General features: G+C 39.3%; 1 protein-coding gene and 1 long non-coding RNA gene across 2 annotated transcripts in view; one reads left to right on the top strand and one right to left on the bottom strand.

Moving 5' to 3' along the window:
• LOC136851976 (uncharacterized) overlaps positions 1–19114 on the top strand; it is a 45816-nt gene that overhangs the window by 21101 nt on the left and 5601 nt on the right. The window contains exons 3-5 of the long non-coding RNA XR_010857021.1: positions 7846–8010; positions 8566–8706; positions 9305–9610. This is a non-coding gene — a long non-coding RNA (uncharacterized lncRNA). The remainder of the gene's footprint in view (positions 1–7845; positions 8011–8565; positions 8707–9304; positions 9611–19114) is intronic.
• On the bottom strand, positions 1765–16197 carry LOC136851969 (uncharacterized). The gene is made up of 12 exons (XM_067126353.1): positions 15562–16197; positions 12536–12643; positions 10525–12273; positions 9873–10053; positions 9444–9628; positions 9114–9179; positions 8554–8703; positions 7826–8002; positions 6741–7012; positions 5944–6038; positions 4575–4832; positions 1765–2489 (listed from the first exon to the last, which is right to left on the bottom strand). Exons 2-12 carry the CDS (start codon positions 12635–12637, stop codon positions 2080–2082), a joined length of 3645 nt encoding a protein of 1214 aa, XP_066982454.1. The 5' UTR covers positions 12638–12643; positions 15562–16197; the 3' UTR covers positions 1765–2079.

Below are 19114 nucleotides of genomic sequence, written 5' to 3'. Positions count from 1 at the left end.
GCAGTTTTCATGTTATGATAAATTGGTGTTTGCCAATTACCAACAAGTTTTGCTTCCTGGATTTTTCACAGCATTTTTGATGAAGGTTTTCAGGATCCTATATTTAAAGGTGTCAAAAACAAAGGCAGGCGTTTTCAAGCAATTTTATTAAAATCACTGGTCGATTATTGTAAAATACACTTCACTGTTATAAATACCTTCAAGTAGCTTCATTGTAAGAACTAATTACCTCAGCCTAATGATCTTTAGTCCACCGAACACAAGTTATTTACCATTTGAAACAAGAAGTAGAACTCAAGCTGCGTCACTGTTCTATATTTTTAGTTCTCTGTAAAAGAAAACTATTGTGCCGGCTTTGTCTCTCTGTAAGCTCTTTTTTTCTGTCTTCCGTCAGATCTTAAAGACTACTGAGGCTAGAGGGCTGCAAATTGGTATGTTGATCAGCCACCCTCCAATTATCAAGCATACCAAATTGCAGCCCTCTAGCCCCAGTAATTTTTATTTTATTTAGAGTTAAAGTTAGCCGTAATCGTGCGTTTGGCAACAGCATAGGACAGGTCACCACCAGCCGCCGAGGTTAAAGTTTCATGGGCTGTGGCTCATACAGCATTATACCGAGACCACCGAAAGATAGAGCTATTTTCGGTGGCCTTGACTATACGCTGTACAGAAAACTCAGTTGCGCCGAAGAAACTTCAGTGCATTTTTTACTTGTTTGTTGGTGTTACACTGCCAAAAGCGAACTTACATTTTACAGCTTATCTTATGAATTTACGCCATCCACAGTACATGACATAATAATAAACAAGTAAAAAATCCGCTAAAGTTTCTTCGGCGCAATCAATTTTTCTGCACAACCGCTACAGCATCTAACCAAGGCCACCGAAAATAGATCTATCCTTTGGTGGTCTCGGTATAATGCTGTATGAGCCGCGGCCCATGAATCTTTAACCACGGCCCGGTGGTGGCCTGTCATATATGCACGGTTATGGCTAACTTTAACCTTAAATAAAATAAAAACTACAGAGGCTAAAGGGCTGCAATTTGGTATGTTTGATGTTTGGAGGGTGGATGATCAACATAACAATTTGCAGCCCTCTAGCTTCAGTAGTTTTTAATATCTGAGGGCGGACAGAAAAAGTGCGGACGGACAGACAAAGCCGGCACAATAGTTTCCTTTTACAGAAAGATAAAAAGTAAAATAGAATTTAAATTCAAACAAACGTCTAAACCAGAGGGCTAGTGGAACCCACCTAATTTCTAGTTTTGAAAGGACAGGAGATGAATGGTAATTGGTCGTGCAATTCACTTCGATTTTGGAATCACATTTAAAAAAATCACTAGGAACCCATAACAAAATTACTAGCTCGTCAAACTGAGCTTTTTTGCAAGTGGATTCCCAGGATATGTTGCATAAGAGTTAGTTGAATCGACTCTTAGTAAAAACATAAGATTCAGTATGCTAAAAAAACACTGAACTGATTCAGTCAAAATTATCACAGATTCTTCAACCTTAAGCAGGACTCTTGCGTTTAAGTAAAAGATTTGACGTCAAGGCTTACCTGAACAAATCTTTCATGCAACGGACACAGTGCAGTTATAGAAGAATGTCAAAAAAACTACATTAGAACGAGAAAAAGTGAAGCAGTTAGATTGACTCGTCATTACAGGCAGCATATATTCGTTAAGTTTTCACATTTCTGTTTTCTTAACGCTAGAAAAAAAAAAAGATTCCCATAATTACCAGCTTTAGCGTTTTTACGAAAAACGGTGGTCTCGGTATAGAGCCGTGGCCCATGAAACTTTAACCACGCCCCTGTGGTGGCCTATCCTCTATCGTTGCCAGAAGCACGATTATGGCTAACTTTAGCCTTAAATAAAGTAAAAACTACTGAGGCTAGAGGGGTGCAATTTGATATGTTTGATGACTGGAGGGTGGATGGTCAACATATCCATTTGCAGCCCTCTAACCTCAGTAGTTTTCAAGATCTGAGGGCGGACAGACAAAGCCGGCACAATAGTTATCTTTTACAGAAAATTAAAAAAATAATGAAAAACTCGAGTTAAAGGCAGACTCGTTCAAGCCTCGTCTTCTCCCACCACCACCATTGCCACCTCCCCCTTTATCATCTCCTTGACCTCCTTCGTCTCCTTCGCCTCCACCACCTCCACCACCTCCGGATCCTCCGCCTTCTTGGCAACGTAGAACTTGAGGCGCGCCTCCTTGTCCCGCTCCTTCTTGATGTGGTAAGCCTCCAGCCTCTTGATGATGCACTTGTGGCCGTTTTCCTTGGCGTGGTCGACGGGCAGGAACTGGTCGCAGTCGGGGATGTCGTGGCGAGCGTCGTTGTCGAGAAGGATCCTCACTAGGGACTCGTTCCCCAGGCGAGCTGCCAAGTGGAGGGGCGTGAGGCCCCTGGCGTCCCTGACGTTGATCTGGGCGCCGTTGTTGATCAGGATGTACATGTCTGACATGATCGAGCTCTTGCCTGGAAATCGGAGAAAGGGTGGTTGGGTGATGGTTGTAGTAATACTGGTTTTGTTAGATTGGAGATTGGGGTGGATGGTTATGAAAATACTGTTTTTTCTTTGATGACTGGTATGGATTTTGTTAAATTGGAGATTGGGGTGGATGAAGTATTTCTATTTTTGATGACTGGCAGATTCTTGCAATTGATTATAATATTGACGAAATAGAGGCAACTGATATATATATATATATATATATATATATATATATATATATATATAATTTATAGAATATATAATGATAATAGGGATATATTTGAGCGTTTGGGGAAAAAAGTTATGCCGAAAGGAAAATGTATACAAGAAAAAGATTTATCAAGTAAATTAACAAAATGATCAAGATAAAAGTAGAGAATTGCCATCTGAAGAGAATGTCATCCTGTGCCCATTGAACGGTTATTTTAGAGAGTTGTGACAGATCTGAAAGATACGTGGGTGGAGAATATTGCTGTACATTCAATAATGGTATCTGTCATTTCTCATTTATTGCCTGAATGAGACGTTGATTTTAAGTTTTATGGCCTCGTTTTTGCCATGTATGTGTGTAGCTAAAACCGGAATTGACAAAAATTATTTGAATCAGAATAAGAGGTAAATGGACATTTTAATAATGCAATTATGCACATATTTTGTTGTAATGCTGAAACAGTAATTTGAAGAATGGTGATCGATCTTTTATAAATGATTTTAAGGATATACCTCGCCTAATGTAGAGAGGGGGGGAGGGGTTAGTGCCGTCAGTGCACCTCACAGGGTGCACTGTAGGCATTACTAAATGTGCTTTGCAGCGTCCCTCCGGTCCCTAGCAGCATCCCTTTCATTCCTTTTACTGTACCTCCATTCATATTATCTATCTTCCATCTTGCTATCCAACAAGTACTTCATTGTGCAACAGCGAGGTTTTCCTCCTGTTACACCTTTCAAACCTCTTTTGCTTCCAATTTTCGTTTCAGCGCTGAATGACCTCATAGGTCCCAGTGCTTGGCCTTTGGCCTAAACTGTATTCCATTCCATTCCTCGCCTAATGTGGAGATTTTTTAACATAATCTTATTTACGTTCTTGTGAAAAAAACTAATATAAAAAACTAATCAAACCTTAATGGAGGATTAGATATGAATTTAGTCACCATTACCTGGCCGCCAACGAAATACGAACAAATACAGGCCAAACCAGTACTTCGTTCTGAATGCATAAATAACTGTGCCATTGGCTTACCACGTTGCATTTAATGTTATGTTCAAAAGCCAGACAAATGTCGATGCGAAGTTCGTCTGTCTGTAAAATCAAACGCAATTGGATCTGTAGGGAAGCCGTACACATGATGGCTTATGCTCATACGTGTCCTGAATTACGGTTTAAAATAATCATCGCGTATTTTTTATGTCATCCATTCCTGATTTTCCTGTTCCTCGGCTGGGTTGTCCCTCTCTCTCTCTCTCTCTCTCTCTCTCTCTCTCTCTCTCTCTCTCTCTCTCTCTCTCTCTGGCCTCTTGGTAAAACAGAAAGTATGCACTGCTCGCAAAGTGAGGGCCCCATGTTCGATTCACGAACCGGACGAGATGGGATGAATGCATGCGTTTTATAAAATCTTTGTAATATCTTTTTTTAGTCGACTGTAGTGAGCTGTGGTAGAGAGAGAGAGAGAGAGAGAGAGAGAGAGAGAGAGAACGCTGTAGACTTGAAAGTTCATTGCTCCGACATAGCAATCACCTAGGAATGAAACCACTCACAAGATAATCCCTCTCACGCACCCCTATTTACCATCGTCCTAGTTCAGGATTCTTTCAAGATCTACAGACCTCGCAGAAGCTGCCTCCCAAATACTGCAAAATTACTTGAAGATGCTGACGGTGTACCCTTTCAACTTTTACTGGTTCACATATACCAGGCAAACAGTATAGTATCTCAGCTTCCCATACTAATCCTCCTGCTCATCTACATCTTAAATCCTTCAATCACATGGAATTGTATGAAACTGAAGGAGAAACCGTCTCAAATTCTGTGATCACATGAAAACATGTACCGAACTATGGAAGAAACTCACTCGCCGCGTAATGGAGAGGCGTCCTGCCAAGCCTGTCGACCTCGTTCACATTACCCTGCTGCTTCAGGAGGCGTCTGAGAAGGGCATCCGACCCTCCCCATCTGACGGCGTAGTGCAGGGGAGTGGCGCCGTTGTCGTCGGCTCGTCTGGCGCTGGCGCCGTTCGCCAGGAGGTACAGGACCAGACTCTCGTGACCGCTGCTGATCGCCAGATGCAGAGCGGTTCGTCCCTTCGTGTCGGTGGCGTTGATGTTGAAGGCTGGAGTTGTTGATTTCCAAGCACATGGAAGGAAAAGATAAAGTGATTTCTGTTTGGTCATGATAAATCATTCTTTTCAGTTTCCAAATGTAATTTAGAATTCAGCGGTTCTTAACCTTGGGTCGTAACCCCCTGGGGGTTCTTTTTGGGTTTCTCAAGGGGTCACAAAGGGTTCGGGAGAATATAATTTATGTTTTATCTTACCTTTTCACAGGGTTCACCTTTTCGAAATTTATTAAAGGGGTTTCGGTAATATCCTGAAGAGTCTTGGGGAGTCATAGGATGAGAAAAGTTAAGAACCACTGATTTAGATCATCTTTCGCGAGCATTGTAAAGAATTCCTTTTTTAACAGTTAAAATTACGATCGTAACTGGAATAACTACAGTGACAGTAAATGATAGACAGCTTTTAAAAAAAATCGCGTTTTTCATTTGACATTTGTTGTGATACAGAATCAAATATTTGATGTTTATTTCCCCAGTTTCAAAGAACCTTCGATTTTTTTATTTATAACTTATTTTTTTCACTTAATCCTCAAGGAATGTGAATGATTATGCTTTAAAATGATTCTGTAAGCCTACATACGCACATACACACGTATACAAAATTTTATATGTAATATAAATTAAATGTATGTATATATATATTATATATATATATACATATATATATTTACACATACATATATGACTGAAATATTTTCTGTTAAAACAGATTTCCATCAAATATAAGGAGCCCATTAAGACGCCTTCTGGTGTAAATATTGCTTTTCTATAACTCTTTCTCATTCATTATTTGCCTGAAGAGAGAGACAGTTTGGCTTCCGAAATATAGCATTGACTTTCAACATTTTGGATATATATTATATATAATTTATAAATATATATATATATATATATATATATATATATATATATATATTATATAATATATATATATATATGTGTGTGTGTGTGTGTGTGTGTGTGTGTGTGTATCTGCATGTGGGTTTGTATGTGTGTACGTATCCGTGTGCATAAATTATTTCTTGACAGACAGAGTAGTAAATTGTCAATACAGAGACTTCAAAAAAAGAAAAAAAAAACAAGTCAAGCATCAAACATGACTGACCATTGTTCTGAAGAACATCAATTCCAGCTTGATCCCCAGCCGAGGCGCAGTAATGAATTGCCTGTTGATCCTCGCCAGCGTCTACCACTTTCTCCCTGTTGGAGGTAAAAAATACTCCTTAAAATTTTTTTTGCTTGACGTCAATCAAATTCTGAAAAAAATGTTGCAAGACTTCAATCAAATTCTGAAAAAAATGTTGCAAGACGTCAATCAAATTGTGAATCCCGTAGGGGGTTAGTCCCGTCGGTGCATCTCCTTAGGGGCACTGTAGGCATTGCTTAAGGTTCTTTCCAGCGTGCCTTCGGCACCTAGCTGCAACCTCTTTCGTTCCTTTGACTGTACCTCCTTTCGTATTCTTTCTTCCATCTTTTTTTCCTCAACCCTCTCCTAACAATTGATTCATAGTGCAACTGCTTTGAGGTTTTCCTCCTGCTACACCTTTCAAACCTTTCACTGTCAATTTCCGTTTCAGCACTGAATGACCATATTGATCTCAGTGCCTGACCTTTGGCCTAAATTGTATATTCAATTCAGTTCAGTCAAACTCTGAAGGCATTCTCCAAGCTTGGAACAACAGAGCGCAATACAAAGTTGTCAGATAGATATGGAAGTGATTCTGAATTCTGAAAATACTATACAGTCTCTTTTCTGGACTTTCTTGACCAGAGCGTCCAGGGCCTGATACCGCCTCTTGATCACCAAGCTTGGAACAACAGAGCGCAACACAAAGTTGTCTGATAGATATGGAAGTGATTCTGAATTCTGAAAATTCTGTACAGTCTCTTTTCTGGACTTACTTGACCAGAGCGTCCAGGGCCTGATACCGCCTCTTGATCACAGCGTACTGGAAGTAGGTGTTTCCATCCTTATCCCTGGCGTTCCTGTCCGCCCCAGAGCGAAGGATCTCCTCGACCAACCGAGGGGAATCCGACATGATGGCGTAATGGAGGGGCCTCTGACCCCTTGAATCAGTGGTTTCCACGCAGGCGTTGTTGTCTACGAGGAACGCCACGATGTCTACGTGGTTTTCTTCAATGGCGATTTGCAAGGGCGTTTTGCCGTAGAAATTCTGGAGAAGAAGAGTTTGCTTTGATTTCATATTTCTGTAGATTTGTGTCTGTGTATTTTTTGTTTAGTTAAATCAGTGTTCTGTCACTGGATTCCGTAAGGTTTTTTTTATACCCAGCTGTTCTGACCATGAAGCGCCGAGACAGTCTTTAGAAATGATAAAACTGCTCTGTTAAAAAGAACTGGAAATTTTTTACGAGGTCAATAGCCTCTTTGATGACCTGACTTGCAATTGTAGTCATTTCTTTGCTCCTAATGTATAATTTTAATGACTCTCTGAGATGTAGTTTGAAGCTTAATCATTCTAACAAAATAATATTCATTTTAAAAATGTACTATCTTCATTTTTCAGTGGCTGTTGATTCAAAATGTATATATATATATATATATATATAATATACATATATGTTATACAGTATATGTATAATGATACATATCTACATATGTATATTGATTCCTAATGTATATATTTAATAGCTCTCTGAGATGTAGTGTGAAGCTAAATCTTCTAAAAAGATAAATGTTTTATTATAAAAACTTGCTATCTTCGTTTCTCAATGGCTATTGATTCAGAAATTAGCACGAATCACTTTCTCCCGAATTAAGTGTTTTTGCGTCACGCCCTTTCGTTTCTTTTATTGTACCTCCTTCCATATTCTCTTCCTTCCATCTTACTTCCCTCAACCCTCTCCTGAAAATTGATTCATATTGCAACTGATTTGAGGTTTTCCTCCTGTTACGCCTTTCAAACCTTACACTGTCAAATGTGGCCTTCGGCCTAAATTCTCTATTCAGTCAATTCATTTCATCCTACCTTCGTTTCTAATTTGGCAGAACGCTTGAGAAGGACCCTGACGCAGTCCAGACATCCTGCGAATGCGGCTGCGTGAAGGAGAGTCCCAGCTTCGCCGGCGTTCTCTCCTTCGATTCCGCCTTCTGCGTCTCCGCCAGATTCCAGGAGGACCTCCAGCACTTTCGAGCAGATTTTTTCCTGGTGGGGTAAGAAAGTAAAATCGGGGATTGTACAAAATATTGTCTTCTTCATTGTTCCTTGTAGGTTTTTGTGATTGTCAGTTGTTTCTCCTCAGATCTGTTGTTATTAAGATTGTGTTTTTTTAGTGTTTAATATTTTTATTATAGATATAGATACATATATATCATATAATAAAGTATTAAACAGTAAGAAATAAAATCTTAATAACAATAGATCAGTGGTGAAACAACTGCCAATAGCACAAACATACAAGAACGAGGAATATATATATATATATATATATATATATATATATATATATATATATATATATATATATATATATATATATATTATATTTTTTGAGCTGACGGGAAGTATCCACAGCTGATATCATTGTAATCTATGGTGAGTACGTTTAGTATGACCAGCCAGTCACGGTTAACTTTGATGATATCAGCTGCTGATTTTTACCGTCAGCCAAAAAAATAAATAAATAAATAAATACATGAGTAAATAAACAAATAAAATAAATTGAAAATCAGATTATGGGTAACAGCCGTACATACTTTTCTACGCAGCCTAGTGAGGATAACTGCATGCATGGGCGTGTTCCCGGACACATCTTTGACGTTGACCTCTGCGCCTGCGCTGATCAGCATGTAGGTCGCCTCCAGGAGGCCGTGATGAGCCGCCATGTGTAGAAGAGTTCTCCCGTCCTGGTAAGAATACATCTTTATTTACCATAGTTTTAAATTTCATCTAACTTGAATAACAGTATAACAGTACTCTATATGGTTTTGTCTTTGACTGAGATCTAGTAAAGCAGAGAGAGAGAGAGAGAGAGAGAGAGAGAGAGAGAGAGAGAGAGAGAGAGAGAGAGAGACAGTGAAAAAGCAGTCTGTCAGTGAAGGTTTAAAAGAAAAGAAAAAATCTTCTAAAAAAGTGGAACTTAAGAGAATCTTGCAAATAGGCTTGCTAATTTATTTATAGAGAGAAAAGCAGAAAAATCATTATGGCAATTTAAACTGAAATAGATCGTTATTTGAATGAACTTAAAATAGTTTGTATTTTGAAAGCCATATCAGGTAAAAGTTTGAACTTAACAAGAAGCTTGGAATTAACTCGCCTTTTCGGTTAATTTTAACACCTTTTCTCCCAACTGTGGATCGTCCACGAGCGGCTGTAACAGTACCTGTAAAATATAAAAGTATATCAAAATAACTCTTTAGAAATACGAAATGACACTACATTAAGAAGCGCAGCAAAAGAAAGATCATTCATTTGCTCGATGGCTGATATTTTGACGTTCCTTCACAGAAGGCTGCACGACTCAGATCCCCATGAATGTAGAAACATATTCGATTATGAATTTCGTCCAATATGACGTCGCTTCAGTGGGCAGAACTCCCGTGGTTATCCCCAAGCAAAAAATAAACGCAAAACCAGTAACTACTACCTTCAGAATGTCAAGATTATTGCCAACAATGGCCAGGTGTATGGGCGTTCTCCCACGTCTCTTCTCCACAACATCAACTTCAGCTCCCGCCGTTAGGAGAGCCAAAACAACGTCCAGATCTCCACTTTCAACTGCGAAGTGCAATGGCGTCCGTCCTTCCACGTCAGGTGAGTTGACTTTACACCCTGCGAAAGGTTCATATTCGTCAAGGTTGGTATCTCTGTCCGTTTTCTTTTACATAAGGGAAAATTGTTCCGCGTGAGGTTTATGGTACCAGGTCCTCCCTGTATATGCTTGTAAGTGCTTCGTTATCATCAGCCAACTTGAAAATTTCTTATAGTTTCTTACCTTTATCTCATTACATTTGACATATAATGACAGCCTCTTAAATCTTATATTACATTTATTGAAAGTTTCGCGGCAACTCGCCTTTTTCAATGAGCATCACGACGATGTCCTTATGGCCTCTGTCGGCAGCCAAGTGAAGAGCTGTTCTGTCCATTCCGTCGGCCACGTTCACATCGGTATCTGTCTCGTTTAAGATAGATTCCATCGTTCTAAGATCCCCCAGCAGTACAGCTTCGTGCAGACCTGCAGCTCTCATCTTTTCCTGCAATGTTTGGCATCAGTTCTTAGTTGGCATCGCGTAGCCAAATGGCTTAGAGTTATTGCATGCGATCTCTTGGAGAGTTGCTTTTGTGTGATCATTTCTGCTCAGTTATTTTTTTAATGATGTTATCATTGGGTCATTTCTTTTTCAATAGAAGCTTTGCAGGTGAGGTACTTTACAAATAATATTTAAAAGATTATCGAAACTGTAACGCTGTTATAGTAATGTGCTTTAAAATAAAAGTGTGAGATTTTGATGAAGCTGTTCAAGGACTTACAAACATAAACCAGCCAACGAAAAGATTTTTGTAATCAGTGGCTTCATTTAGCTGTTAGAGGAAGCTTGCAGCTGCTGTGTACAGTGTATTTCAAAAATAAAGGTGCAACTTAAGAGGAGCTGTACAAAAAAAAAAAAAGAAAAAAAGAAAAATGAAAAGGCACGCCAACAACAACACTTCCATTCCAACCAAACCTTGAACTGCTTCCTGAGACTAGACATAGGTGTAGCCTCTCTACTGTACTGACCCTCCCCATCAGAGAGCAATCTCCTCATTACAGATATAGACCTGCCTCTCCTCGGATCTTTTCTTTGGACTGTAACTTCTGGGACGTCATCAGTGAGTGACGAGCAGAAGACACCTGCTCCATGGTATGTTGTAAGAAGGTCCATTTCTTCTACAATGCTCGGAACTTTATCTTGTTCTTCTGTTATCTCTGGCAAAGTCAAAGGTTTCTTGAGAGAGGGAGAGCTCCCTCTGATCATTTGACTCCTGTCAAAAGATGAATCTTCTGGGGACTCTGTGTCTTTGCCACTGTTGGCATTTAAGGACGGGCTGAAATCAGAAACTACGTCTCTGTCCAGGGTCCTAACATCTCGCCTGTTGCGTGACACAGCAGGCATGGATGTTGCCCTCGTCGACGGTCTTGTTAATGAGCCATTCTCTGGAACAAATGATAGTGGATTGTCTTCCTTCACTGATGACACGTTGGATGTGAAATCAAATGGTTCGCAGGAAGTTCTCTGATATCTTCTGTAATTTGGATATCTCGACAAGTAACTGTCTGAATCATCAGTTCTTGACATCGACACTGAATCTCGAAATCTACTCATAGGCCTCCTCAGTGGAACATCGGCAGAATCATCCAGTATTCTCTGAAGTGACAGCCCCCTCCTGGCTCTAGCTAATGCAAGTGCCGATTGTACCATATGGTCTAACTCGATGTCATCATAAGTCACTATTGGGCTTGTGTGAACATCGCTGGGGTGTGAAGCAGTGCTGGGATATCTTCTGTAGTTGTCTGTTAGTGGATCTGAAAGATTGTGGCTGTTCAACATTCTTCCTGTTGTTTTAGTTGGGGGAAGACTAGACTCACGGGGAATATTAACAGGCATGAAACTCCTTGATGTGGTATCAAACGGTGTTGCAGATCTTGTTGACACCCTACTTACAGGCTTCGTGTCCTCAAATGCATAACCATTTTCTTTGGTTGATCTCTTTGCTGAATATGTACCCAGTGTCTTACCTCCTAACAGATCAGCTGAACTGGACTGGACATTGTCTTGCATTGGTGTGGCACATCTTGTTGAACCAGTTTTTATTTCGTTTGTTAGTCCTAGGGATGAATGTGCGTCGTCAATTACATCCATATTGTTATTGGATCTTGTTCTCGTGAAAGTAGGGACACTGTCATAATGATCAGGATTGTGAGATGATAATTCGTTCTGCAAATTACCTAAGGACTTTCCTTGAAGTGTCCGGTTACCCAGACTGTCAGTGTCTGCTGAATGTTCTGCATGAGTAGCCTTATCCATCTTCAGATGAGTTATAAACTCACTGACCTTATCCACCTCGGCGAGAGTGAGAGAGGCCTTAATGGCACACGCCTGTGGCTCCACCGAACCATTCCTGCTGGCATTACCCTCACTGTCAAGCCACTTAAGCTCAACTACAACCTTTTTGTTGGACTCATCACTCACTGGGCATTTTCTGGGCTCTTCTCTCGGTATCTTAGATTCCGCCGGTACCCAGGGCAGAGCGATGGCCTCGCTCGAGATGCAGTTCTCTCTGAACTTTTCCTTCTCAAGTTTTTCCTGCACGGCTCTCCTGAGATTGCTCTCACCGGCGGCGTTTTTATCGTCTCTTTCGTGCGAGCTTCGCCTCCGGCAGTTCTCGGATTTCTTTTCCTTCAGTGCTGCTTCCTCCGTGTCAGTCATCTTCTTCTGTTTTGGCGGAAAAATAAAAGAAAGCTGACTTTAACAGTCCACTGCAGTGATCATCAGACAGTGGCAACAATCAATCAGAACTTCGAATCAAGCCAAGATGCGGAAAACTGTTGCCTATTTGCAGTCGCAACTGCAAAAAAAAAAAAAAGTGGCTCTCTTGTTGAAATAAAATCTACCAAGCAATAAATTAATATTTTGCCTGTATGAATGGCAATAAGCTATAGCTACAGGAACACTTTAAGTTATCCAAGGTTCTTACCTTGGGACTCTGATTCTGATTCTGTGAGCTGATCTTCTCGAATTTCGTCGAGGAATGGTACGATGTTTCAGTCACTGTCACCTTTCTGGAGGAACCCCACATTTTAATCTGGAAAGGAATCGTGACTGAATCAGTATTTAGACTCATTGTTTTCAATTTAATTTGCGGTAGCTAAGAACAGCTGTCTTTCGCGTCAGATATTTCCTTATTGTCACAATACACTTACAAACATTACTTACATTAAGTAAAACTTTCAGAAAAGTAAAAAATGCAATCGAGTTTTCTGCGCAGCGTTTAATTGAGGTCACCGAAAATAGTTCTATCTTTCGGTGGTCTCGGTTTAATGCTGTATGAGCCGCTGCCCATGAAACTTTTAACCATGTCCCTATCCTATAGTGAAGCATGATTATAACCTAATATCGTTACCGAGGCTAGAGGGCTGATTATGTGTCTAATGATTGGAGGGTGGATGATCAACAACCAATTTAATTAAGATCTAAGACAGAAAAACGTGGACGGACAGGCTACAATAGTTTTTTTAAAGAAAACTGAAAATGCTGTCTGGTAAGAGTTTTTGGTGTCCTTGTTTAGAAATGATTACACTCAAAAACAATTCTGCTTAGTCCATGTTGATTCTTTCATTCAAAGCGTACTTAATCTAACTTGTGTATATATATGTTAGTCAATAAAATCTGCAGACTTTTACATTGCAGTTGTTAGGTTAGTTGCTGATGGCGAAATAACTTCTAAAGTTGTTTTTTAAGAATTATCTGAGATTTGCAAGTCTCAAAGGGCATACGGATTGCAAAAAAGTTTAAGAAAAGCCTTCAAATGACAAATTTTACGTCAGTCAAGATCAAGAATTTTCATCAATTCCAACAGATTCTGAATTTTCTGGAAAGCATTGAGTTTGACTTGGTGCCAGCCTTAAGGTTCTTTGCAGCGTTCCGCTTTTACTGCAACCCCCGTTCCTTTCATATTCTTTCTTTCTTCCATCTTACTCTCCACCCTTTCCTAACAGTTGATTCATAGTGCAACTGCTTTGAGGTTTTCCTCCAATGACACCTTTCAGACCTTTCACTGTCAATTTTCTTTTCAGCGCCGAATGACCTCATAGGTCCCAGTGCATGACCTTTGGCTTAAATTCTATATCCAGTTCAGTTCAGTTCTGTACTATGATCACGAGAACCATTACTAATACTACAGTCTTTGGTTCCATTTTGTTGACTCGTGCCGTAAAGGGGATTAAAACATAAGAATATAAATACAAAGAAAAATCAGATAATTGTTGATAAGACCAACGTAAGACACCTGGGACGAAAAAGAGAGGCAATGAAACAATAAATAAGCATCCCAGAACAGTAGTCACATCGATTACATGGTCACTTCGAATGAATGAATGAAATTTGGACTAATTGGCCCGGTGTGGGAAACAAAAGTCATAGTGGTCTGAACTATAAACAGACATGCAGAACCGTTACTAGAAAGTCACTGATGTAGACCAAGAGAAATGAATTTTGATGGACCCTTTTTGAAATATGGAAAACAGCAGATATTTCGCATGAAACAACAACAGCAGCGGAAACAAAAAAGGATTAGATTGAAAAGATACAAATCGAGGAACACGTGGATAAAAGTGAAGGCACTGATAAGAAGTTTGTCCCACACTTAGTCTAGCGCCAACAACGAGGTCTCGAGATTCAAGCCAGTAAAGCTATGAGCCTAGCTTTTTAACATGAATGGGATATAATGACTTTACAGCAAAGCTAAAATGTAGATAATTCAGTTCAGAAACCTCCGATTCATCTGTTTTGAAAATGGATATGGAAAATCAGCCCAACAAAGAGTCCTACATCAAACTGTAGGATCTACTCTTGCAGAGCTTAGTCCGACTTCTGGGACCGGATGATTCTGATACATATATGGGAGTTAGTCTCCCAATTATCAGACGTTATTAAGAATTCGGGAGTTTTCCGAAAAGGACTGGGAGGCCCACAACTTTGGCTGTCACGGTTTGTCATATTGCTCTTCTTCAAATGTATAGGCCTAGCACTAAGGAAACTGTCCACTCTGGGATCTGGCTACTTCCTAAATAGGTACTGTGTATGTGTTTTTGTTTTTTTTTCAAACCAGTTTGACAAGTTTCATACCGAATATAAGAACATAAATTTGGGTACCATGAGGCGTCTATTACTAAATGTAACTACCAAGATTTATGCATTGCTTAGTAGTTACTCTACTCCACGCACAGGCTAGCGATACCTTAAGCCAAAATTGCTAAGGAATTTTGGATGACATTATCAGGAAAAGAGAGAGAGAGAGAGAGAGAGAGAGAGAGAGAGAGAGAGAGAGAGAGAGAGAGAGAGAGAGAGAGAGAGAGTTTCAGTACAAGCACACGATGTCGTGAAAATGACAGCAGATTAAGGTGGCCTACCAAAATCAGTTAACTCGTCTCCTCTAAATTTTCGTCTCGGGTACAACAGTTTATAAAAGCAATTCTTACTTTAAAGGCCTTAAGATTTAGTATAAATCCTGCCATAAGAGACAAAACTAATTCTTCTTTGTATCATTCATCCGGTAAAATTTATCATCCAGTCACAATAGTTAATATGCGTTAAGAACGCTCAAATCATCGCAGACCTCTAGTTATTTTTAGAAAGTTTCTTTTCTTTTCTAATATGGCATCAAAGTTCGGATTGCGCTGGTGCCTTATGAAATATCTTATGAAATGTCTCGTAAGTCAAGAAGTAAAGATAACAAAACATTTGTCTTCTTTGAAATTCAATCGTTTGCTTGTTGAGATTCAGGAACCATAACTGTATTAGGAAACGACGGTCTATTTCCCTTTAAGGACTTGTAACGAAGCCAAGTTTGCCTTCCTCTTCGATTGAAGTGACGAGTGTAAACAGGTTTGATTCCAATCTACTAAGATATTAGATCATGAAGTGACATCACAAAGCACGTTTAATGAATCTGAGATGATTGTTTTATCAAGTTAAAATACTGGGAGAAATGGCAATACTCACCTTTGTTTATAAAGTCGACTTGGCTAACAAAATAATCCAACCGTCACCACTGTATAGATTCCACGCCATAGCGGTTGTTTTGATATAGAATGTGACACTTTTATAAGCACTTTCGGTTAAGATAACGTGATGTTTAATGGACAGAGCTTTTCGATTACGGCCTGTATACGAATTTCACATCGGACTGTTAACGTTCATTTCTCGATCGACGCAAGTCTGATACATTCAGGTAATTTCCCTTCGCTGTCGTCTCTCCCACTCGACCACCCAACCAAACCCTCCAATAAGTGTGCCACCCTTAACCACGGGGGCCCATTGCCAAAATTCGCCGGCAGTAAATCAGACAGACGAGTTCAAGAATCTCGATCAAATCTTTACTGACAGTCGTTTATTTTCCCTGGAGTTTGAAATAGCGTTTCATGCTCTGAAACAGTTACAATTGTTTTTCAGTCGAGCGCACTTCCGGTGAGAGAAGAAGAAGAAGAAGAAGAGGGGGGAAGGGGGAGTGGGAGGAGGAACTCGGTGCACCTGACAGGGTAAATAAAGAAAGGAGCTTGAAGCCTCGTGAAATATTACGAGTTCCTCATGCCAAATACTGCATGCTTCTTGCCCATAAGGGCGGCTGAGACGGAAGCCAAGTCCTCTGAAGTGTGACTCACCTCGACTATTTATTTCTGTAATGTTGCTACAATCGCAAGATGGGGCGTCTTCATTGCTTACAGGAAATAGAATACTTTCAACATTCTCACTTGTAGTAGAAAACGTTGAATCAAAGAAACTAACTCGGAAAGATGACTTTTTTTTTTAACATTATGATCTATGATTAGAAAATGAGGCTTTGCCTGTGCAGGTGCTCAGAGCTGTCAGTCTAGTACTTGCATCTTATAAGGTAGTGTTGTAGCCATTACATTTCCTTGTTTGTTATAGGCATAATAGACATTTTACTGTCAAAGAGAGTGGTATTTTTTCATTATTAATAATGTAGGTATCTTTAATAACTTTTTTTAATGTCGCGTAACTTAAGCCTAAAAATGGAAAGCTTGACAGGACCAGACAACATAGACGTAAATTCTTGTCTTTTTTTTTTCTCTTTTTTTTTTTAAGAGGACGAAACCTGACATTTGTTCGAAAGGAGTAACATGACCAACCTCACTCCATTAGAACTGTGGACCTACAAATGATAGTACATTTGTTATAAAATAAATATGCAAGACTAGAATCTGTGCCATGAGATAGACCTAAGGTTAATTTAACCGTTGTTTGCATTTGACTGAAGTAAATGTGCGTAAGTAGAGAGAGAGAATACGATTATGATGCAGTATTAATAAGCTTTACAGCAAAGTCTCAGCTTATATCCAATCTACATTCAGGGTCTGGTCTGCGAGGGTAAAGCCCTGAATTGCAACACAGCTTAGTGAGTAATAAATGGAAACGGTTGATGACCCCTGTTTGAAAAGTAGGCCCAGGGGGCAGTGACCCCCCGTCCTCATTTCCACGTGGCTCATCTTGATGTAGACTCTAAATCGTAAATATGGCTGTGCTTGCAATACCTCTGTCAAAACTCATGAGACTATTTAATGAAACATTTCAGGGAGAAATAATAATTGGTGCTTTTAAGGAACAGCAAAGCAAATTACAGCAGCATTTTTTGCCGTGCTTTTAAGGAACAGCAAAGCAAATTAAAGCAGTATTTTTCGCCGTGCTTTTAAAGGAACAGCAAAGCAAATTACAGCAGCATTTTTCGTCATGCTTTTAAGGAACAGCAAAGCAAATTAAAGCAGTATTTTTCGCTGTGCTTTTAAGGAACAGGAAAGCAAATTACAACATTATTTTTATCCATTTTTTTAAGGAACAGCAAAGCAAATTAAAGCAGTGTTTTTTCGTCGTGCTTTTAAGGAACAGCAAAGCAAATTACAGCAGTACTTTTCGCCGTGCTTTTAAGGAACAGCAAAGCAAATTACAGCAGTACTTTTCGCCGTGCTGTTAAGGAACAGCAAAGCAAATTACATCAGTATTTTTCTCCGTGCTTTTAAGGAACAGCAAAGCAAATTACAGCAGCATTTTTTTAAGGAACAGCAAAGCAAACTACAGCAGCAGTATTTTTCTCCGCAAATTACAGCTGTATTTTTTTTGCTGTTAAGGAACAGCAAAGCAAATTACAGCAGTATTTTTCGCCTTGCTTTTAAGGAACAGCAAAGCATATTAAAGCAGTATTTTATTCATTAATATTTTCACATCAATATGACCAAAAGTTTGGAATGCTAAATTTAGATCATAAATCCAAGCTAGATTAGATTTTGTTTCACCATATGGACCTATGTCAAAGGATTCCCCCGAGTCGCGCATGAATTTAAAAAGTAGTTTTATTGACATTTAAATTAATCTTATTTCGTCATTCTTCATTAGTAACTAACTCACTGAATTACTCAGCTTACCTCAGTTATTCATAAAAAATATCCCCAAAGCAATTGACTTTTTCTGTCCTCTCAGATCTTACAAACAACTGAGGCTAGAGGTCTGCAAATTGGTATGTTGATCATCCACCCTCCAATCATCAGACGTACCAAATTGCAGCCCTCTAGCCTCAGTAGTTTTTATTTTATTTAAGGTTAAAGTCGGCCATGATCGTGCTTCTGGCAACGATATAGGACAGGCCACCACCTGGCCGTGGTTAAAGAGGCGAGTTGAAATTCAAGCTTTCAAAGAATACGGTGTTCATTAGAAAGAAGTAAGAGAAGTTAAAAGTTTATTGCAAAAGAAAAAATAGAATAATAAACAGATGAAGATGTATTAAAATGCAAGAATAATATAAGGGTAGTAATGCATTGAATCTTCCCTTGAACTTATAAGTTCTAATTGCACGACGTTCCGAGGGAGACTGTCCCACAGTCCAACGGTGTGAGGAATAAAAGACCTCTCAAACTGAGAAGTTCTCTGCAAGATCTGTAGAAATGTTACTTCTTCATATGCGTGGGAATAATCTGAGATGAATCTTTAGTTAGTTGAACACAGCCTGAATATTTCGTACATCAAAGGAAAATCAAAGTCTGCTCAGAGCTGCTGGTTATGTTTTTGATTCTCTGGCCCACTCCACCTAAAAGGCAATTCAAGTTAGTTTATTCTGTGAGCTTCGCTAATATTCATGCTTTGGTTGGTGTTGCATCATCCCAAAAACTTTAGTGGAACTGAACACCTTATTTATAAATACCTCAGACACTTGAGACTCAGACATTCGGTCCAGCCTTCATAGACATTCGGTCCAGCCTTCATTTAATTTCATCTGTTCCTTTCCATCGATTTATATATATAAAATCTTATTTTATTTACAACTACTCAATTTCAATATTCATGGTCAATTCTAGTTCTAATCCTCTCAGTTCATTTCTCATGCACAGCATGATTCGTGTCCGTTATGAAATCTCATGTAATCTATGCCTTCTTTAGTACTGTCCCTTGTTCTATGATTTGTTGCACATTTGTGCAGCATGGACCATCCTTTCTCTCTTTAGCTAACCATTTCTGTTCGATGTGACCATTCCTTTGACAGTAAAAG

This window comes from Macrobrachium rosenbergii, chromosome 24 (assembly GCF_040412425.1).
Source record: "Macrobrachium rosenbergii isolate ZJJX-2024 chromosome 24, ASM4041242v1, whole genome shotgun sequence".
Taxonomy (NCBI): domain Eukaryota; kingdom Metazoa; phylum Arthropoda; class Malacostraca; order Decapoda; family Palaemonidae; genus Macrobrachium; species Macrobrachium rosenbergii.
Note: the sequence above shows the minus strand (reverse complement) of the source record. Positions and strands in the feature narration are given on the sequence as shown.

Excerpts from the sequence above, each read along its gene's own strand:
- LOC136851969 (XM_067126353.1), bottom strand. The coding sequence starts at position 12,637 with ATGTGGGGTTCCTCCAGAAAGGTGACAGTGACTGAAACATCGTACCAT. Across the intron at positions 8,003-8,553 it reads TCACTAGGCTGCGTAGAAAA|GAAAAAATCTGCTCGAAAGT; the intron begins GTATGTACGGCT and ends TTACCCCACCAG. Across the intron at positions 6,039-6,740 it reads GCCCTGGACGCTCTGGTCAA|GGAGAAAGTGGTAGACGCTG; the intron begins GTAAGTCCAGAA and ends TACCTCCAACAG.